Source organism: Strix uralensis, chromosome 5, assembly GCF_047716275.1.
Source record: "Strix uralensis isolate ZFMK-TIS-50842 chromosome 5, bStrUra1, whole genome shotgun sequence".
In the NCBI taxonomy this organism is placed as follows: domain Eukaryota; kingdom Metazoa; phylum Chordata; class Aves; order Strigiformes; family Strigidae; genus Strix; species Strix uralensis.
This window is the reverse complement of record NC_133976.1, coordinates 87,866,810-87,889,933: the sequence shown is the minus strand read 5'-3', so window position 1 is coordinate 87,889,933 and position 23,124 is coordinate 87,866,810. Positions and strand designations below refer to the sequence as shown.

Genomic DNA, 23,124 nt, shown 5'->3' with positions numbered 1-23,124 from the left:
CTTCCCAGAAGAAGCATATAAACAAATGTAGTGCTAGAGCCTAAAAAGGAAACTCCCAATATCAGCGGCTTTTTTTTTTTTTTTAAAAAAAAGAGGATTAAGTACTTAAGCTTTTACTTTTACTTAACAGCTTAAGTAAACTCTACACACACATATAGCCAGTTTACAGTGAGGTCTAACTACAGCGATCATTTTAGCAGACATTGATCTGCACATAGTGGACTCTGTGGACAACAAACACTGAGCTCACTTCAGTTCAGGGTCTCTCAAAGTAAGACCCTGAGCCTCTTAACCCCCACACCTTTGAACAGGCCTACTGAGTTTAAGACTGCTCAAACGTGTTAGCACTGTGATTCAACACCTAAATTTAGTGCTCTCGCATCCAATGAAAAATGCATTACACATCAGGCGGTAATATTTCAAGACCTGGTACAAGAAAGCACTCTGGGAAGAAAATGGTATATAACATTCATGAACTGTGACAACAGCAAAGTTTCATAAAGCAGAGATGACTCAATTTACACTAAAAGTTATGTAGAAATAGATAGCTTTGTATTTTTCTGTAATTGACTATGATACTGTACTACAAGATGAGTATATATAGAAACCAGGCAAAATGTATTCATAAATGAATGTTTAAAAGCTGACTAGAGACATCAAATGCCTTGTTTTGGGCCAGGCCACTATCTCTGTCGGCAGTTTTTAAGCGCTCAGGGTATCAGAAGTTGGGACCCAGCAAGAGACTCACACAAAACCATTACTGAAAATGCAGTCAAAATGACTGATTTACAGGAATAGAAAAATACTATTTATACATCTGTGCCAAAATATCAACTCTTCCCAGTTTTCTTCTGCTCCAATTTATGCTCTAATCTTTAAGACACGTGAGTTCAGTAAAGGCGAACTTCAACCTGTAGCGTCACTTGTGAGAAAATGGCATCCTGTGCAGCGCCACATTAAAAAATGTTAAAAAGTGTTAAAAAGCTGCCCTAAAGAATATGCATAGCGGAGAATATTCCTCTTGTGAATACTTTTTCTTGTGTTTATTACACAGACACGAGTACTTCTGTCTGGATTCCAATGTGCTGGGTGCTATACAAAACTAAGAAAAACGCTGTCTATCTTAAAAACTTTATAAACTAAACCGATAATGTATGTATCTATTTAAGAAGCACTGTGAATGCCACTGTGAGACTGCGCCTGTAAATAAGCCTTCCAGGTCCCTGACTCAGAGAACACAGAGTACTGGAAGAAAATTAACAGAAAACCAGAAGCAAGTAGGAAGATAATACAGCAATAAAGCTACGGTTTGCATAAATCACATGGGGGTTGTCCACAGAAATTTGTTATTTTGTATGAAAATGCTGCATGTTCCCATGCCTTTCTTAATCACTATGTTCTTTGTGAAACAGCAGCAGATATATTTTGGTAAATTTGTTCATTTTTTAAGATTTGCATAGGCATTTTGCTTCTGACAGTTATTATGTTCATCACACACATCGCTTTGCTTTGCAACCAGATCGGCCTGGAGGTGGACCTGTATATCCTCACGGCACCTTGAAATTCCTAACTAAATACAGTAGAAGGATAATGCTGGACAAGACCTCCAGAAATTATACAAGATGTAACTGAAAGATATTTGTCATTAACCTGCAATTAGAAGTTCTAATAATGAGTATCTACTGATTTTTTCCTTGCTAGCCTGTAACAATATTTAATTGTTCTTACAGAATTTCTACTACTTCTTACAGAACTTCTACTTTCTCTGGCTAGAAAGTCTATTACCACTTACGCATCCCTTCAATTCACATAAAGGAAGTTTTATTACTTTTCTAACAACCTGCTACATATTGGAGGGCAAATCACCCTTTACTCCCCAAATCTTCACTTTTCTTCATCCAACCGACAATTATTTTGACTTTGCTTTGTCAGTCATCTGTTCTTCACTGTTACAATCTTTTCTCAGCACATGTGGATAATTTGCATCCATCTGAAAGCTTACTGCCCGAATTTGGACAACGTATTCCACCTGAGGGCTTGTAATTATTTGACTCATTAGTAAACTTCCAAGCCTTAATTCCTCTTAGAACATTGTAAAACAGCACTTGTGGTCTGCAATAAATTCCCAGGCCTCCCCAGCCAGCCTCTGTACTACCAGTTATTCCACACTTCGCGTTTGTAGAGGGTCTGTTCCTTTTATTTCTGAGGCAAAACACTTTTCATTTTCTTTCTGGGATTTATGAAGTTATGGGCTTATTCTTAAAACTTTTTTCAGCTGCATCAGCTAAGTCACTGCCTTCCACTAGGAGGAATTTCTACCGGCCAGTTGCACTTCTGAACCACCTCTAAGTGTTTGGCACTGTCTGACTGTAGTATTTCAAGTTTAACCTCTGTTTTCATATTATGAGATGACATAAAAGTAAGATCATCCTGTTCTAACATGACCATCAAAGACCTCAAGAAAATGCCTTCCAAAACTTCCTTTTTAACTAAACTCCTTTTCTAAAACTTCCTTTTTAACTAAACTCCTTTTCTAAAACTTCCTTTTTAACTAAACTCCTTTTCTAAAACTTCCTTTTTAACTAAATTCCTGTAAACTGTGTTTTGCAGCATCCTCCTTTTAGTCACTTTTATGTTTTGTCTTTGAAAACCCAACCCAAGAATGGGGCTCCTCTGCGTGGCAGGCACTGCTCAAAGAATACTAACCCTGCGGAGCTTTGCAAGCAGTGTGCTTCAGAAGAGCACAGGATAGAGAAATGGCGTGTAAAACAAAGGAATAGTGAGAAAGCAAGTGGTTTTATGTGGGAGAGAAGGAGACAGGGAAAAAAAAAGTCAGTAGTGACTGTATGGAGGAGCACTGCACAGGAGAAGGGATTGAGCTGAAGAAAATATGAAAGAAGGAATGGGGAAACAGTGTGACAAAGACAGGACAGGTTAAAAACTAGTTAAAAACTGCAGAATTCTCTGAACACCTGAGGCTCTTTGCTTTCTTCCATTTGCTTTTTTCTATTCCTGCAGCCATGCCTGCCTGATAGCACCTGCAGACATAAAACTTAGCTCCACTGACCACTTTATCATCTCTCTCTATAGTTTCATTCTCACCTCATCATTTTTGAGCACAGATAAGGTGAAATATCTGGTAAATAGCCGACCTCACCCACAGACACCCTTCTCGTTTTGTATTACACTGAGCTTCAGAGTAATTCGGGGAATGGCAATTAAAAAGTGTGTCTTCTTTGGGAGGGATGAGAATTGGCCATGTGATCCAGAACTCATGGGGAGAACATGGAATGTTTCTGCCTGCTTATGCAAATCATGCTTGATTAGGGCTATCTACTCCTTGTACTGCTATCTGCCTGGCCTTAAAAAAATAACTTGTGTGCAGAGTGCAAGGATGCTGGGAGGGGGACAAACACAGCAGTCATTAACAGCCCCCAGCAACCGCAGAGGGCAGAGAAGGGCTGAGCACAACAGTTGTGAGAGCCAGAAGGAAAGGCATTCTTACCGCAAGTCAGAGAGGTCGAGTGGAAAGCAAGCAGGAAATACTAGCACCAAGTCAGTCTTTAAAAATTACAGAGGGAAAAAAGCTCTCTAAGCAGGGGCTGAAGGGAGCTTGCCTGCAGAAGGAAGCAACTTTGAGGTTTTGGGGCTGAACAAGCCAAATGACATGAAATTCCGGGAGAAACTTCCACGGCTTAAGACAGAAAAATCCAGGAGCGCAGATTTAAAAAAAAAAAAAAAATCTATAAATCTTCTGGCGTGCTCGGACAATAGGGTCCTAGTGTTTGTTAGTAACGGAGCTTTGCCCATTGTGCTAAGAGAGGCAAAGAGCAATTATTTTAAAAATCCTCTTTAAAGGCTGCATCTCTGACTTATTGCACCTATGAAGGGGCAAACTAGAAGGCAGCCAAACTCTGGGAAAGGATAACCTTCAACTATTAGCCTGCAGGAGAGCAAGTACAGGTGGGATATTACCACAGGTAATAGGGGTATTTCAAGGATTTTATATTAAGAGAACTTTTCAAAAGGGCTGCCAGAGAGACAAAGCAACAAAAGGCTGAAGGAGAATGTTTTTTGTGTTCCTGGATTAAAGGAAGTATTAAAAACACATGGAGTCACTGATGGGATCTAAACTAGCTGTGTGCCAGTTAAAGAAAAACTTTAATGGCACTGTGACAGCCCTATTTCTGACAGTAAGCCACACACCATACTTAGGAAACATTTAAATTCAAAGCATTAGCACCGGTTTATGCCATCATTATGCAGTGAAACACACTTTAAAATAGTGTATCTGAAATCCCAGGAGGGCAGGCAAAATGAGTTTTCCAAATTATTACCTGAAGATGGTTCAAAATATTTGTACATTTCAGAAAGAAGAAAAACATACGATGAAAATACATTGTTTGAAGGTTAAAACTAGGTAACACAAACAGGGATATAGGTGGACACTTTGGGAATATTAGGGTCCTAGATATAAAAAAAATAAATTAGTGCCTTATATCTACTGTAAGAGGGTTCCCCCTCCCTTATTTAACGAATTTATAAGCTTTAGAAGAGCAACCTCTTTATAAACATAATTTCTTACCTGTTTTTTTTTTTTTTTAATTTTAGGTCAAGGGGTTTCAGCCTGCAATCTTAGCACCAGAAGTCTTAGCTGTAAGCTAGCACTTCAGAGAGGGCACAAAACCCACAGCTTTAAGATTTACTGATTGCCTTTTTACCATTCCTGCTCTAAGGTAGTCCCCGAGGCAGAACCGCTTGGGCCTGTTTTCAGCCCGTAACTACAGCAGAGCACTTCAGCCGCCTCACGCTACCACCACTCCCACCTACTACGATACCACAGGGAGAAAAGGCTACCATCGAGGCAGCCAGCGAGCCAAGGCTCCATAGGCCACTCCGGCACGGGGCCTGGCGAACAACGGCCCCTCCCGCCCCAAGCCAGGCCGGAGCCGGCCCAGCCCCGTGAGTCAGCGGCAGCCGCGCCCGGCGGGGCGGGGCAGGCAGCTCCCGGTAGTGCGGGGCGCGCCCGGCCACGCGTGGCTCGGACACCGCTCTACGGCTACGCGCGGCTTAAATAGGAGCCGTGAAACCCGCCGCCCCCCTCCCCGCCCGCCGCCGGTGGTGGTGGTGGTAACGGCTCCCGCGGCGGGAAAGTGTGAGGGGGGGAACGACAGTCCCAGCCACGTGACGAACATTCAAACGGCCGGCGCGAGACCCGGCCCTGCCGCAGGGCGCGTGCGCGGCGCCGCCGGTCGTTGGCGAGGCAAGCCCGCCCATTGGGCCGCGGCGAAACACGTGACGGGCGGCGGGCTCCGCCCCTCCCCGCAGCGCCGGCGGCGGCAGACGCGCATGCGCGGTGCAAGCGGCCGCGGGGCCCGCGGTGGACGGCGCTTCTCTCTCTTTTTCTTTTTCTTTTTTTTTTTTAAAAAAGCCCTATTTTTTTCGCCGTCTTTCAGGAGGGACAAAATGGCGGCGGCCTGACACTGCGATAAGCGACGCCGGTTATTAGTCCCTGAGGTAGAAGGCCCGGCCGGGGGATGGTGAGCGGGCTCCGGGCCCGGGCAGCCTGTGACCAGACTCCGCCTCCCGCCCGCCGCCGCCGCCTCAGCTCCGCAGCCCCCCCCCGCGGCCCTGCCCCGCGCCCCTGAGGGTAAGTACCAGCTCTCCGCTCCCTCGCTGCCGTTCCCGGGATCGCCCGCCCTGGTGCGTGTGTGGGCTGGGGGACGGGGGACACGGCGGGGCAGGGCCGAGGCCGGCGGTCGGCGCAGGCGGGGCGCGGGCGGGCCGGTGTCCCCTGAGGGAGATGGTCCCCGGAGGGAGATGGTGCCCGTTCCGGACGAGCTGGAGCCTCCCCCGCGGCGGCTGGCCGGCCGTGTGCGCGTCCCACCGCGGCGGCTGTTTCCCCGCAGGCCTCCGTGGCCGGGCGCTGGCATTGCCTTCCCCGGAGAAACACACGCACACCCCCCACACCCCCCCCCCTCCGCGGGCCTGGAAGAGGAGGACAGCGAGGCCGGGGCATGCCGAGGAGGGAGGGGGATTCACCCTTGGAACCTCTGGTTCGCGATGGTGGGGGGCGATGGCATTTTGGGGAGCTGCGGGGGGGGGGGGCAGAAATACATCCCGTTGTTTAGAAAACGCGGGACGACTCTGTAACGGGGCGGGGGGGATATTACGGGGGGCTGCTGCTGGGCCTTCGGAAAGGCAGCGAGCGGGACTCGGTGTGTTAAACCGAAAGAGCCTGCGCCGAAACCGAAGCTTTTATGCAGAAAGGAGAACGGCGGGGCAGCTGCCGAGCTGGCTTCCGCGCAGCGCCCTGGCCGCGGCAGGGCCCCGCTCCGCCCCGCGCTGCTCCGCGCCCGCCGACTCGTGCAAGGCGCGATAGGAGACACCGGTGACTTCTTTTGCCGCCTGATTTGAGGTTGGGCGCTCCAATAGCGCGAGTTTTGTAGCCTTGTGGTAAAGAGGTGATATTTGTGGCATGCAAATGTTAACTTGAGTCTTGTTCTCGAGCTGCTGCGTTAAGTAGGGCAGCTGGGGTTACTAAGTGGATTTCAGTAGTTCAACAAAACATCTGTATTGGGGGGGGGGTAAATTAAAGAGCTGTTTCTCAAAATACTCCCATCAGAACATTTGCTACTAAAACTTCTTGAAGGTTCTGAATATCGGATAGGGGTGGGTTTGCGTTGCTGCTTGTTTCACAGGTTAGAAAACGTGTTTGGGATTCTCCTGAATTCATCTGTGTTAGATCCTGTTTCCAGTACTGAGGCAGAGAAACCGTGTAAACACGGGTCGGTGCAAAGAACCCGGAGCCAAGGCCAACAGCTTTACCCTTCTTGTGTTAGTGAAGAACAGGCTTTCTCGTGAATGTGCTTGTCATGCTTCAGTGGGTGGGTTAAGAGTGGTAACTTGATCTTCCGTGGAATCCGGAGGTTTAATTCTAGGTTTTACTAGTCCCTGAGCTGTGGGTGCTGCCGAAAAGATGCGATCTTGTCTTCCTCTGGTTGCAAGTGGTTGTATACCCCTTGTGGGAGACTGGACTGGGGAGCCAATATGACTTGAAAATCAGTACTTTTCATGTCTTTTTCAATGGGTTAGTTTTAAATAGTTCCCCAGAGAATCGGGCAGGGCATGGTAGGGCCTCTACTTTCAGGATGGTGTGGATTAGGGAGTTTTAAAGTGTTTACACAAAATAACCTTTTGTTACTGTACTTCCAAAAGATCCTAATACCTTATTTGTGAAGTGTGTCAGACCAAAATTCATTACTTTGACATCTGATCTCTGAGAGACTGCTGTGCAGCTGGATTTACTGTTCTGTTTTAAAATATTTCGTTGGCTAAACAAGATGTTCTGTAACCATGTTTTGTCATAATTTTCAGCTCTGAAATTCAACTATTTGTGGGGTTTTTTTATCTGGCCAGGTCTTAATCACAAACCTAAGAGGGGTTTTTTTGAAGAATTCTAATTTTTGTGCTCGCTTAAGACTTAAATTGCTACAAAACTACCTCTTTGAAAAGTTTTCATATTTAGTGTCAGATGATATAGTTGGTAAAAAAACTTTTTTTCATATAAAATTTGAGTAGTGGGATTGCTTGCCAAGTCTTTCATTCTTTGGTTTTGCACAGAGCTGATCAGTTGGTACTTTAGTAAAATAGAACTCCAAAGTTAGAACTTACAGACATTCCTTTACATGATTTTCCTTTGTGTGGCAGAGATAACTAGCAAAATGATGATCAGCTGCTTACAGTAGTTGCTCTAAAATCCATCATATGCTTTATGTCTCCTTTGGAGGAAAAATAATTTATTTGTAACAGAAAGTTTCAGATTTCTAATTAGTAGTATTCTATGGATCCTGGTTTTTGTAGGAGAGCTTTGTCTTTATTCCCTCCCAAGTTTTCTGTCCAGTTGCTTCAGTAGGTCCTCATGGATATTTTATTTTAGATGCTATAAAGCAACTTACTTTTCTCTTGCTGCTTATATGGGTATCCTGAGGCAAGGTGGAGTGGAATATGGCATGTTTTAACCAGATCTCTTTTCCATCTTTTTGGTTTTTTGTAGCCCTTCAAGAGTGAGTGATGACCAGGTATATGGGTTATGGGACTGAAAGGAATTGCCCTAGCCAGCATTGCTGCTGCAGAAAAATTATCCCATAATTGAACTGCATGTTTCTATTGTTGCTTAAATTTAAGATCAAATAAGGCTTATCACCACAACTTTAGCCTCAAGTGCTGTTGATTGTTGTTGCCACAACAGTTGTTAGAAACACTTGGTTTTCAACTCTCATTCCAATTTTGACCTACTTTTATATTAACTCGATTCCCATTATTTGTTCTAAGTAATACAAATTGAAGATCATTGTTGCTTAGAATTTAATTTCTGTGCAATTGATTCTATTTTTTTTTTCCACACAGGTGTGGAAAAATGGCAAAGAGAATTGCAGAGAAGGAACTGACTGACAGAAACTGGGATCAGGAGGATGAAGCTGAGGAGGTAAGATCCCCCCCACCCCTGCAGGTAGTAGGGTAGTTATTTACATGTGCTGTTTATCTTGTGGGTAAAATCTATGGTAAAATTGGTTAAAAGTGTAGCAATTAAGGATAATTTTATATATGTGGGGGTTTTTTTTATTTTATAAAGCTTCTGATATATGCAAACCATATGGCAAAGCAGTTTTTAACAGTTAAAATGACATCAGTAGCACAGGGGAAAGGAACTTTATATTTCTAAAGGGAACCCCAGGCTTGTTAAAATGCGTAATGCTTTTGAACTCTTCCAATGAGTGATGGGTATTTACTGAGCTCACAAGAAAAACAGTTTCGATTTCTTGAGATAAATTCTCTTTGTGTCTTGTCCTTTTTTTTTTTTTTTAAAGGTCAGTAATAGTTAATTTCAGAAATATGTTAATTTGGAGGGCTTAGCTGAATGTCCCTACACAGCCAGAGGAATTAAGCAGTCAAGTGATATGTTTCATCTGATTGTAAAAAGAGATTTTCACGTTTAGTTTCTCATACTTCTGGCTCTAAACAAACTGTGCTAGCTTCTGTGCTGCTAAGAGTATTAAAAGTTTAGGCCTGAAAGAACAGTGTTCTTTCAGAAATTTGAATATAAGAAAACTTGATTTCCTCATTTATTACAGGGTGGTAATTAATCATTAGCTGCCTTTGCTAATACTTGAATTGCAGCAAACTGCAGGACTTAGAGCCTACATCTCAGTGTACCTTCTCCAAACCAAAGGTTGTTTGTAACAGTGCAATACTGACAGATTACCTTCAGCAAAGATACCTTACAGCTTTATTAAAAGTAAAAAAATTCTTGAATTATTTGTCGTCATAAAATTGCGATTGCATAAAGAGAAATGTCATGCAGAACAAGAGAGTTCTGAAAGTATCAACTAATGTCCAAGTAGCTGGCGAGCTAATCACAGTACTATATTTTCTAGGTGGTTTTTTACTTATTCCCTTATTTGTTAGGAGCAGTGTTACAGCTGTGTTCAAAAACTTTCAGTGGCTATCTCTTCAGACTATGATGGACTTAGGCATTCTGAAAATGTCACTAATGATTCCATATCTTCCTCTTAAAGGTGGGAACGTTTTCAGTAGCTAGCGAAGAAGTCCTGAAGAACAGAGCTATTAAAAAAGCAAAGCGCCGAAATGTTGGATCAGAGGTAATGTGATCACTGAGCATTAGTGCTGTAGTTTGACTCGATTGCAAAATATGACATCTGTGCTCAGGTTTTTACTTATTTGGGCTTGTAATAATACTTCATAAAGCTATCATTTAGAAGGTATATACAACTAGTCAGCTCATACGTGCAAATTAATTTTCACTTCCTGTTCCCTAGCAAGAATAAGGCTAGAATGAAAAATGGGTAATAGTAGTATTGACTGTGTGAAGAGAGGTGTGTATTTTGAAAGTATAAATGCAGAGTGTTTCAGACACAATGTCATCTACAGCTGGGTAAAATAACACTCAAACTGCTCCAGTTTCATTCTTTGCAGAGATGGGAGGCCTGGAAATTGGAAGTTATTAGTTATCCATACTGGAGGGCTGGGGGATGTCTCAGAGGCTAAATAAGGAAAAGCTGTTCTGAGAAGGAAAACCGTGTCTTTTGTGAAGAATGCTGTTACTTTTTTCCCCCCTGTGAAGAGCTTTAGTCCCACCTACTCTTTGTAATAACAAATTGAAAACTGAAAGGAAGTTGGCCTCTGTTACAGGTTTGGTCCCTGTGAAAGCATTAACCCAGTCCAACCAAACTGTAGTCCTTTCAGAAATTCCTGACAGATGCTTTGTCATATATATCTTCCTATGAAACACTGAACAGGGCATGTGCCGTGTGAGAAATAATCCAGAAACTGTTCCTCACTCAAATCGTTTTTGGATTGGATGGGCCTAGGCACAGTTAGGGGCTGGATAGTTTTCTCCTGTGCTTTTGATCTTCTGCTGTCCAAGCAATGTAAATGAGGAAGCTGCTTTAATCCCACTTTGGCCTATAGTAGTTTTAGCCACAAATGTGGTAGAGGATGCAGTTAATTAAAGGATTGTACTGGGAAGGGGTGGTGCAAAAAATAAACCACAATTTGAACAGGAGGGATTTGGGGCAAATGGAATAGGAAAAACAGACCCGGCTGAGAAAGGGGACCAGATGATGGGAGAACAAATAGGCTGGGAGTCTGCTGCTGGAGATCAAAGCTGGAGGAAGAGCTAGGATAGGATAGGCTGGGCAAAGGCTAAAAAGCAGAAGAGATGGAAGGACACCTGAGGTTGTGGAAGAAACCTGTGACATACTTACCAAAACGTAAATTTGAAATATATTGATGTATGTCCCTAAATGGAGCAAGCAGAATGCTGCAAAGAGAAAGAGAAAGACTGCAGTTTAACTGGAATGTCCAGAGAGAGAGAGGTAGGATGATCAAAGAGAGACAGAATAAAAATAGCTACCTAGAAATGAGGAACAGGGGACTGCGCTGGAAAAGGTAAAGCACAAAGGGAAACAAAAAGAGCCCGTACCCACCAGGCCAGATACTGGAATAGAACCTAAAATGGGTGATTTGCGATGTCTTCAGTGGTAAAAGCAGATGAAACTGGGAAGCAATTCTCCTTTTCCTCTGATGGCTTTCCAGAGATGTTGAAAGTCCCCTTCCAGTAATGAGTGCTCGTTACCTCAGAAGACATCATATATAGTACCTAAAAGTGGCAGTGCCTATTTGTGTGTTAATCACATTGTATCTTTTAAAAACACATAAGAAACTATACCATAAAATACTACAGTTGTAAAGATAGTGTTGAGAACTAGGTAATGAAAAGGCTGCAGAAAGCACAGATACCATCTCATCAGGTACAGTCTTTGCTTCTCCCATCAGTCCCACTGCAATATTTTGGGGAAATCACTTAAATGTTACATAGGTGACTACAGATTATGCTGTTCTGAGGAGTGGCTTGAAGTGTTGGGCTCTTAATTGTAGTTGTAAATGCGAAAAGTTGCTGAAAATCAGTCTGCGATTATATACTGCCATGTAATTATTTAAAGAAAACAAGATGCTATGAATGTCTAAATAGGTAGTCAAACACATCCGCTGCTCTGAACAACTTTTGTGGATCCACTTCCTAGATCTAGTTTATTTTCATACCAACCATCTGAGTCCTTTAAAAATAGTAGCAATGTGTGTCATGAGGAAGCTATTAACTTTGTTTACATAGCTGACTTAGAATAACGCACCAAATGACACGCTGAACCAGGGTAAAATAAATGGAATATCAGGTGGGGATAGGATTTTTGTGGAGGAGATGTAACTGGTTGTCTCTCTCTTACTTTTTTTTTTTTTTTCTCCCCTCTCTCCCCCCAGTCTGAAAGTGGAGGAGCTTTTAAAGGGTTTAAAGGCTTTATATTGCCTTCTGGAAAAGGAGGAGGTGGCTTCAGCGGATTTGGTAATGGTGCAGGAATAAAGTCTTTAGATGGGCTGTCTAATGGAAGCAGTAGTGTCTCTAGCACTCCTTCTTTCAGCAGTTTAAAGACCACCTCCGAAACACAATCAGCATTTGGTAAGTTTTAAATAAGCGTACATATTTATCAAATTCAGCCATAAAATCTGTAGGGTTATTTTAATGAAAAAACAAATTCAAACAATGCTCTGGTTCTGCTTTAAGGTTTTGAGACTTTATTCCTCTTTGTAAGATTTCTTAAAAAGATTTTTAGACTGCTGGAGGGGCAAGTTATCAAACGCCTGCAGTTTAAAGGTGGAAACTAAATTCATATTAGATCTAATACTGGAGGTAAAAGCTTTATGGGCACAAATGGGAATGGAAGACATTGGTACAAGACACTCTGAATAGTATAGAACAGCTGATAACATGTTCCAGTTAAATAATTGCCCAATTCTCTGAATTTATTTAAAAAACCCCAAGCTAATGGAAAATGTCCATTTAGTAGGACTGCAGTTTCTTTGTGTAATGTTTTTTAAGGTCTTGATTCTGTATTTTTTGCAGTTCATGGTAAATATATGCTGCATAGCTAAAGTCTTAACCTTTTTTCCTCTGTGCATCTTACATTGCAAAGTCTGTCTAGAATTTTATCTGTTAAATTTACACCTAGATTTTAAGACATTTCAAATATTTTAGCCACTTACGCTTTAGTAGTCCCTGAGTATTAGAGGCAGAAATGTTGACCATGCCACAGTGTTTTAGAGTCGGCATGCCGCTGAATAGAAATGGTGGAGTGTGAAGTTTAGAGTAACATAGATTTCAGTGAGCTTAACTAAATGAAGAGAAACTTAAATATTTAATGAGGATTTTCTTAATGTGCTTATTGTGGTTTTTGTACGGAAGCCACTCAAATGTGCAAAATCTTGGGCTACTGCATTCAGAGTTTTTTAAAGCATACGTAGCACGAGATAACTAAATATTTTGTTTTAATAACTGTTACAGCTTGGTAAAGCTTGAATTAAGATTTTAGAGGTTTTGGTGAAATACAAACCTTTTCTTTTTTTAATGTTGCTCTGTACAAGATTTCTGTGGATTTTTTTTTTATAGAACTCTGTGCTCTATCTACTTTGTCTATCCCTGAGCTAACTTCCTTTTCTCAGCTTAGGTCTGTTTCACAGCGTTGTCTGTTTACTTGCACACGGTGTTGTGATCTGAGAGAAGGTACATCACTGAGCAAGAATGAGTGATTTGATACAGAAATACTGAGAACATTAGTCAGGCTTTCATGAGAACTCTGCCTTCTAGAAATGTTCTGAACCATGTTTTTTCTTCTAATAGGATCCACAATGTCAAATGGCCCTACTACTACTGCATTTACTGAGAAAAAGGCTGCGAGCCCAAAAGCTAATGGTGGCAGTCAACCGTCCTCATCTGGATACACTCAGAGTAAAGTTTGTAGCTCTAGTGTTTACCACAAACAGTTAGCAGCTTTAAACTGTTCTGTGCGTGACTGGATAGTTAAGCACGTCAACACAAACCCACTATGTGACCTGACACCCATCTTTAGAGACTATGAGAAGTATTTAGCAAATATTGAACAGCAACACGGAAGCAGTAGCGATAGCGGCTCTGAAAATGAAAGCAACAAGACACCTGGCTCTCAGTCTGCTTCTACATTTGGTAATTCAAAGCTACAGCAAGGATCAACATTTTTGTTTACCAACAACAAAAGCGAGGATACCTCGGACAAAAAACCTGAAGCTGCGTCAGAAAAAAAAGACCCGTCGTTAGGAGTTACGTCCACCGTCTCATTTAATTTTGGCAAGAGTGTCGACAGTTCTGTTTTGGGTTCCCTTGGTTCAGGAACACTTAGTAGTTTCTCATTTTCTCCTGGGAATTCAGGTTTGTTTGGAAAAGATGCAAACCAGGCTAAGTCTGTCACTGCAGTATCCACCAATGTATTGGAAGCTCAGACAGAAAGCGGCAATGGCGATGATAAAGGTAAGTTCTGTTCAAAATGATGATTTTTTTTTTTTAATGGTAAGCTGTGAATGTGTGTGACTTAAGAATACTGCCAAGATGAAATAATACTAAATTGAACTAGATGATAATTGTTCTTGAATTCGAAAGTACAAAACTGCACCGCTAACCTGAAAATACCTCGGTCTTGCATACTCTTAAAGTAACACTAAAAGTATATGGTGATCAAAACCTATGTATTTCTGTCAGATTTATACTTTCTGTAATAGAATGCAATTCTGTAGCTGAATGCAAGACTTGAAATGATGAAATTTAAAGCAACTGGTGTGTTCATCTTTGAGCCTGCAGGACATTTCAACCCTGCTGCTTTTCCCAATGGGTTTATCAAGAGATCCCCTCAGTAAAATGCGTAAGATAGAGAACAATTTCATACATCCTTCTTAATAGATTGTAAGGACTAAAAAATTACAGACTGCCTGACAGTTTTACTCTGCTATTTCCTTAAGCTGGGTACAGTAAGCTGATAGAAATCCTAGCAGCTGAGGGACTGGAAAGGCACAATCCTGCCACTGTCTCTTGGCTGCCATTCCTGCAACTAACTCCCTTCCCCCAAATTAAACCTGGCTGTCAGAAGTATTTGTTAGGCTTTACTTGGACCCGTGTGTGGAGACTGTTCTTTGAAATGTTGTAACTCTTTTGCCCCTGAGAGAAGGTTTTGACTTAAGTTTGACTTGTTAAGCTTTCTATTTTTTGGTTTTGATTGTTGGGGGTTGGGTATTTTCATCCCATTTAAATGGAAGATGAGCATAAAGTTGTCTTGAGGGGTGTGGCTGAATGAAAAGAAATTAAGACTTCTCTGTAGCTGAAGCTCCTTCAGAGCCCACATTGATTTAAACATGTTTTGACAATCCCTGACAGGCCACACGTGTGTATGTCCAATACAGCATGCATATGCTAGTTCTAGTACAATGCCAGAACTACCTTCCAGATTACATGCTGACAACATTAATGTATTAAAACTTTTTAATTAAAGGAGGAGAAGAGGACGAAGAAGAGCCCCCAAAAGTCATTGTTAATGAAATAAAAGAGGATGATGCTTTCTATTCAAAGAAGTAAGTGACTTTAACTTGGAAGAGCGAATAGAATTATAATTTGGAGAATAAAATTCATACCTGCATATTGCTATTCTTCACCACTGCAGTGCATAATTAATGATGTCTAAGTTCTTGACTTCCTACTTAAAGCTTGTTAGGAGGCCATATAGAATGTGAAGTTTCACTTGTAAAAAAGTAATTACAGACAAAACTGTGTAAGATCTTCCTAAAATTCCTGTGTGCCTTGGGCACAGCACTAGTAGCTAGTTTGTGTTCTACTTGTGATCAGTGTTTTACAAGTGAAGATGATGTTTCTGCCTTCATCAGGTTTTGTAAGTTCAAACTGTAGGGCTTGTACCACAGAAATAACATACTGTACTTCTGAAAAAGCAGTCAGGTGCTCAGCTGTTTGCATAGCCAGAATAAGACTCTTGGGTTGGAAAATGCTGATTGTTGTATGAAGGAGTGAACAAGTTGTACTTTCAAGTTCACAATGAGACCAACTCTGCTAGAAGCAGTTTTTCAAAGCCTGTTCAGTAGTCCAAGTAATTGCTTGTCTGCTTAACACAGCACAGAATTTGTCCCTCTACAAAAAGTCATTTCCTTTATCTGAGAGAAGGTATGTGCTAATTTATGATGAACGGCATTAGGTTTATTAGAGCTTCACTTCAAAATGTTTTTAAATTTTACGTGAGAGTCCTATTATAACTTCAGAAAGATACAGCAAGTTCTTACGGGTTTGTAATTAATGGTTTTAAACAGTAGCTTACAGTTACTACTCCTTGGAGACCCTGAGTACAGGTTGCTGTGCATTTTACTTTTCCCTGAAAGTTATATGCTTGTCACTTCAATACTGAAAGAAATAATTAACTTTCTGAACTGGAAGTACTCTCTGTTAGCACATGAAACAAGGTCAAGAAGAATAAAGATCAATGCTACTCACAGCCCGTTAACTCCTGATTATTGTTAAACTATTGGCTTACTGTAAGATGTATAGTCTGTGTGTATTTGTGTTTAATCTCTACAAACAAGTGTGGGGGTTTTTTTTGCACAGGTGCAAACTGTTCTACAAAAAGGATAATGAATTTAAAGAGAAAGGCGTAGGAACATTACACTTAAAACCAGCAGGAAATGAAAAAACTCAACTCCTAGTCCGAGCAGACACCAATTTAGGTAAGTACCTTTCTTCTAGTAGCAAGTCTTGATGTGAAATTCCCTGCTAAGCATTAGGATTTTTTTGTTACACAGTGTAACAGACACGATCAGTGAAAGCCTTTCTACTGTTTTTGAGTCATTTCAAGTATTGAACAAGGAAGTGGCTGCCTCTAACGACTGTTACAAAATAGTGCACGTGGCGCAGTGCAAGGGAGTAAAGAATTCTGGTGTAGGTTTGTGTATTTTTTTTATAGCTTTTCTCCATCCCTGACTCGTTGAGTGACTTTGAAGTGTGGCTTAAGATCCACAGTGAGAAGTACACATGTATCAGGTGTGATAAATGAAGAGGAACAGATTTTTGTGCCAAGATGTGGGCCAGCTGTCCTTTGTCTGCCGTTCAGCCCCAGTTTGTAAACACCTGGCCCTGCAGGCAGATGTCCGTGGTACCTGAGGTGAAGGGGAGGATTCTGTAGGCCAGGCCTGCAGGATTTTGCTCTATGTGCTGCTCTTAGAACGTGTGCTGAGGTCCAGCTGTTGGACCTTCAGGTGGATCACAAGTGGTAGGTTGACTCTACAGAATTAGAGTAACCCATAGTGTGATAGTTCCTCAGAATATCTTTTGAGATGAACGTTAACACATGCAGCTCATTAAAGAGAAAAACACCCAACTGTTTGTCTGCTTTTAGAAGTTGGGGATGTGTTCAGGTTTTTAAGGTGTAATGTTCTGGCTGAAGAGCGTTTACACACTCAAACTACAGATCAAATGTTGATATTCATTGGTGAGGCTACACTTCAGTACCTGATTTCAACAACCTTGCACGCAGGGTTGACCTGCACTTGACAACTTCCATGAAACAGGATAAATATTATGCTTATAGAAGAGCTGAGGACTAAAGCCATGCTGCAGCGTGGGCCCTCGGTACCTCGCATCTCACTTGCCGTTCATAATGCGCTCTAGCAAGTCTGTGTGAAGTCTCTGCAGGCGCCTTAGGGGCAGTTTTCAAATACCTGGTGAGATTGGGACTGCGGTGCTAGTGACATCTAAATCACTAACTTCTTTCAGTGGAGATCTGGGCAGTTCTTAGCAGTAAAACTGAAGGCAGATGGATGGTGGAGTTGTTGGTGCTTTCAGCATTTCCATGGGGATTTGAATGTGTAGAACAGAGCAGATGAAAACTTGCTTTCTCCAAGTTACCTACTCTTTAACACAAGTCTTGGTTTTCACTCAGCTGATGCTAATTTTCATGATGTTGACTCACATTCCCTCTACCTTCATCCGAGGTGACGTATTAGGAAATCTTTCCTTTTTCTTCATCTCATACACTAAGACATTTCAGCTTGGTGTTTCCAAGCCTCGGTTTCTAGAAGCTGCTGCAGTCGTAGTGACGCGCACTTTCCTTTTTGCTGTCTTCACACAGTGCTATAATCCTTTCCTAAAATCTCACTGTGTTGAAAAACTGAACTGGAAAGGAAGGCGAAGACTGACTTTTCCCTAAATACTACTCCCGTGTTCTGAACTATTTACCAGGTTTACAAAACGTGTGCATCTTCCGTGGAAGCAGATTGGAGTTTGTTTGCAACTGTTTTAATAGACCACTAATCCCAAAGCTCTCAAACTGGCGACACAGTTTGAGTTGACGTAGAGCTGCTGCTGTTCGTAACCCGGTGGCAGACCACAGCAGATGTGTTGTATGATCTGAGGACACGAAGTGCTGCTTCTACCATAGTTTGTCCGATTTTGGATTAACGTGTCTGTACGTGTGTTGAAGCTAACGTTTTGTTTCTGCTTGCGAGCTGCGCTTGACGGTCCGAACAAGTAACTTGCGTGAGCGTGAACTAAGCGCTGTGACTGGATTCCTCATTGGCTGCTTCTCTCTTGTCCCCTTCCCCTTTTTCCTGTGTGTCCCTACTATCATTTGATACTCCTCAGATTCCTCCCTTTAAAAAGGGAGGACACAGCATTTTCAGATATTTCCTCATTCCTAATGAGGAAAGAAATCTTTGAGAACGGTGGCCATGAGCAGATGCTTAGAGAAGAATAAGACAAGTATATCTGACACTTGTGAAGTGCCTTCCTTCCAAACACAAACTTAAATCCCTATTTAGTAAGTATACTAACATCTGTATCGCAGTAAAAGCTGAAAAACTGCTAACTGTATTTTTTTTTTTTTCCTCCTCACACGCAGGAAACATCCTGTTGAATGTTCTCATTCCACCTAAGATGCCGTGTACGAGAACCGGAAAAAACAACGTTCTTATAGTTTGTGTTCCAAACCCCCCGATTGATGAGAAGAATCCAGCTGTTCCTGTCACTATGTTAATAAGGGTGAAAACAAGTGAGGATGCAGATGAGTTGCACAAAATCTTACTGGAGAAAAAGGAGGCTTAAATAAGTTGCAGTCAGTGATTTTTGAGGAATTCTTGCCAAACTGCTGCTGCTCTTTTTTTTTTTTCTTCCATTAACTTCACTTGAACACTTAACTCTTTACTCTGATATTAAGAACTGTTAGAGGAATTCTGGAAAAATTCTGTGAGGAAAAGCTAAACTAGCTAATAAAAGCTTTAATAGAACACAAGTGTTGGACTGTGCTCCCTCATTTGTCAACATCTAAATGTGGGACCTCTTCTGGATAAAGCACTTAATGATTTAAATCAAAGTGTATGTTTTTGACACTGATTTGACTGAATGGACTGAAATCAGAGTACAAAAATCTGGTACCAGAGCTTCCTCACAGACTGCACTGCAATGCAACAGCCTCCTGTTTGGAGAAGGGAGGGTGGTGTTGAACTGTCGAAACTGTTTCTAGGCTCCGGATTTTTAATTTTCATTGGTCTGTCGTATTCTGGTGAGACTTAATTTTTCAAACTTGGTGACACCAATGTACCCACCACTGCTAGTGTATATTGTACTGTGTTTTAAGTCTTACAGACTCGTGTGCTTTTGGGACTTGGAGACTACCTCTCCAGCTATTTAAGAGAAAATTTGCTTGCGTAGTCTTGTTGACAATAGTGTTTCTTAGAGAAGAACTGTCAGTTCTGTTCTTACTGTAGCAACAAGCTAATGATGTGCAATAGTACAAGCAGACAACTGGAAGACTGTTTAATCTTGGACCACGACCGCAGCTGGCGTTGGCTGACTCCTGACGAGTCAGGCAGAGGGTTGCACTGCCATTCCGGTCCCTCGGAGCTCTTCTTCCCTACTCCCTCGGGCTAAAACTCAAACCCAGCAGAGGCAGAGTTGGAAATGTCGTATGTCTTGCTACTAGGACTTTTCTGAAGATAGCTAGCTCTTTTCACAAATTTCAGGATTTTTATAGACCTTTATATTGCCTCTGGCCATTACCGAGAATACATGCATAAATGTGTGTGTGTGTGTGGAATTATTTTTCCCATGTGCTAAAAGAACAGTGCTTTACTGCATTACATTAAGTAAAGCAGTAGTTTGCAGCTTTAGGACAAGCTTTCTGGGGTGAGTAGGGAGCACTGGGTTAATCTATAACTTAGTTTTCAGCTGCATTAAAATTAACCATGTGGCAATAATTTGTGGATCAGATCATTCTGTTCTCAGTTTCCATCTCAACTTTATCAGACCTTGTTTGGTTATTGAATCATTTTCTTTTTTCAAGTGTTGTTTGCTGGAAACTCCTCCCCTAATAATTGTTTTTCTGCTTCACTTCCAGCCTGGGAAGCTATCCTAGAGCTAGATGTTACTAGTAAACTTGAACTGCTCTCAGACCTGGCACGCTGACCAGCTCTGGGGAGGTGGAAGGAATGTCCTGACCTGCCTCTGGCTAACGCAGCACAGAGGAAAAATCCCCCTTTTTTTAAAGAAAGCAGCGTGATGCAATTCTGCCAGGGACCTGGGTACCCACCCTAGTGGCACCCCTGGGGTGGAGAAGCAGCAGCACCACCCTTTGATTAGATGCAGCATGTTGTACCTGCTCCCCACTGCTCTCAGTGGGGGGGAGGCAGCTGCCTTGAGGCCTAATTCACTGCACAATTCAGGTTATGGCCTTTTTTTTTTTTCCCCCTCTTACATAAAAGGAGGAAAAACTTTATAGGATCTATAGCTCTTTTGACCAAAGTTCAAAAACAAAGGCCTTTGCTCACATTTCAGCTACACTGAGGTCACAGGAATTGCATTTTTAAGTGTAAAGGGAGCTCAGATACCATTTCAAATATTATTTGAAATATAAACTGGTGCCTTTTTTTCTTTTTTTTTGCATTGGCTCAGTACTTAACCATTAAAAGTGACATTACTTTCCTCAAAATAACGTTCTTTTTTTGTTAGTTTTAAAAAGTCTTGCTGATACTTAAATTGGAGGCCAAAAGCTGAAGGCATGCGTGTTAATTGTGTATGAATGAAAAGCAGAACCTTGCCTGCAAGTTTATTAGAGGCTCAGGTTCCATGTCCAAGGTTAATTTTGCATTTGTCTTTTGACTGTGGTGTCTTCAGCGTGTCTCCACGCAGCAAGGGCTGACGGGCTGGAGCGTGGCAGGTGGCTTTGTTAACTCCGTACAGATTGTATCCGTGCTCTTGGGTTTGCGTTTGTCTCCTTCCCAAAGCTGATGGATGTGTAACTGTTCCCTCATCCACCAGAACAGGGACCAATTCACTTAAAACAAGTCAGAGACAAACTGAAGTTTTTAATTATCCTTAGGATTTGCCTCCCAGGTGAGGCAGCCTTGGGGTTCCACAGGCACGTGCTCGGCCCAGCTCTAAAACATGACGAATGGCTCGTGCGTCTCTGGCGTGTCTTCAGGGGTGGACATGCTGAGCTGAGCACGGTGTAAGGAAAAATAAGTAGAATAATAATAAACTGTGCTGGAAAAACTAAGCCTTGCACTATCCATGGTAGCAAGTAATATCCTATTAGCTGCGGGAAAGACTAATTGAGATGAGACACCTTAATTCTTCAGCAGCGTTGTGTATTTATCAGTCAAGCTAGGGGAAGGTATATATTTGGAATGTCATCTTAATTAGAATGTCAAATATAGGCATAAACGTACGATTTTAAACATTTTACACAGGGAAAGTTGCCAGAACAAGAATAGGGAAAAATGTTACTGCAAATCTTTTCATCGGCATTGTTCATAGTGACCCTGCAATTATCTGGACGACGAGGCAGGAGAAGTCAAGTCACACACATTTCACTTGAGTATTAAGTTATAAAGCACAACCCTGCTCCAGTACTGTTATAAAAACACATTTTTGATGATGCTTCAGTTTCTTGTAAGAAATATGAAAATATGCAAATACTGTAAAAGGCCAGAGATGATTACATAGAAATAAAGGCCTAAAATGAGTTAAAAGCAAAGGTTAGTGGCGAGCGTAGAAACCAACGTACTACTGCCTTCCTGACAGAGGGGCACGTGCTGCACCAAGAAGGAATTTTGACCAGAATTCTGACTTGGATGAGGCATTCCTGTATCTTGGTAGATACTTACTGTATTTAACAGGTGGCTCTCAGGTACCTGAGGTTAAAGATGCAAGTTTCCTCCCTAATTTAAGTTAATGCCTTCACTCTTTCAGCTGTATGTAGGTGTTGGAGTGTCTTATGGATCACACCTTCTTCCTTCTGCTGTAATTTTAAAGTTTTCAGCTGCTTAGAAATCTTCCCCTCTTACCTCCCCACTCCCTAAACCAGAAAACCAAGATCTCTGCTTTGTTTAATTCTCTGAATCATCTGCAAGGGAGATTATTACAGTTGGTTTGAATTTTATTATAAAATATTAATTCGCTATATGCAAAGGTTTGGGTATTTTTTTTTGCTAATGTACTTAAAGTTATCTATTTGGGAGCACAACCATGTTCCTGTAATCCCTTTGGGTTGATGGATGTGAAAGTTTAAATGAAGTTTACAGTTCAAATGAACATGTTGTAGAAAATAAACCAATTAGGAGGTACGCTTTCCTATTAAGAACTTCAGTTCAGCTCCCTTTGCAGCACTGTAACATTTACAATGTCCTTAAAGACTTTCTTTCTGATGCCTTAACTTATTTGCATATGCTAAAATTTCGTAGCTGGTGCCTGTGTGCAGAAATTAACTGACATTAAACGATTCAAAGTGGCATGAGCTAGTATAAATCCAATGAAAATGCTGAATGTGATGATTTGTTACTTGTTAATAGATTTCAAACTGCTCTGAATTGGATACTTAAGTTTCACATAACTTGTCACGTAACGATGTTTTCATTAGTTCTAATGCATTGAGGAAGTGTACAAAAACCCATGGAAAATGTGAATAAATGAATGGGAGAGAAGTGTCTCGCGTGTGTCCCTTTGACTGTTTAACGCTGTATTAATAAAATGGATTTGACAGTGGGTTGCTTGCAGGTGAACTCCTGCCCAGAAAATCCCGCCTTGCTAAGCAAGCGCCAGTGCTTTCTTCTTGCCAGGGCAGTGAGCTGAACCCTTGACTGGAGAGAAAAGCTATGAGAGTGCCTGTAGAGATCAACCTCTCACACTCTTTCCACTCCAATACTAAAAGATTAAAGAGCAAAAGTTAGTTACCTGTGTAGAACTTAGTTTAGATCTAGCCTAAAAGTCCTATCCTAAAGCCAGGCCACAAAGTGATTCTTCGCTTCATTGGTTTGTGACCGTTTGGCAAATAGGAAAAAAGAAAAAAAAATTAACAATAAGATCAAACTTGTCCTGGCAAGTGTAGATCATCCTCCCCATGCTGCTAAGCCCCACCTTAACTCTGGGTGTAATTCTGGAGCCATCCACCTCACACCCACAAACGGGAGCTACTCCCTGCTGAGGATACGGCTGTTGGTTCGCAAAGACTTACCTAGAGATGCCCCGTCATCACCCTGACAGTTACGATGATCGGGGAGAACCAAGAGCCTAACGATGCAGTCGCTGTCAGTAGAGCGCCATGTTTCTACCCAAATTGCCCAGTGCTTTTTTTTTTTAAAAAACCTGTAAAACCCCCCAAAACAACTCCATGCACTTGGGCTGTTGGCATTAGTCCA

General features: G+C 41.8%; 1 protein-coding gene across 2 annotated transcripts; it reads left to right on the top strand.

Moving 5' to 3' along the window:
- The first annotated feature begins 5,190 nt into the window (after window positions 1-5,190).
- NUP50 (nucleoporin 50) lies at window positions 5,191-22,410 on the top strand. Of its 2 annotated transcripts, none has more exons than XM_074872132.1 (8): window positions 5,191-5,650; window positions 8,410-8,488; window positions 9,579-9,662; window positions 11,842-12,037; window positions 13,256-13,918; window positions 14,931-15,009; window positions 16,046-16,164; window positions 17,565-18,326. In XM_074872132.1, exons 2-8 carry the CDS (start codon window positions 8,420-8,422, stop codon window positions 17,570-17,572), a joined length of 1,218 nt encoding a protein of 405 aa, XP_074728233.1. In that variant the 5' UTR covers window positions 5,191-5,650; window positions 8,410-8,419; the 3' UTR covers window positions 17,573-18,326. The 2 variants fall into 2 exon arrangements, with proteins under 2 accessions (XP_074728233.1, XP_074728232.1); XM_074872131.1 differs by lacking the exon at window positions 17,565-18,326 and adding an exon at window positions 18,333-22,410 and having other exon boundaries at window positions 5,243-5,650.
- The last annotated feature ends 714 nt before the right edge of the window (window positions 22,411-23,124 follow it).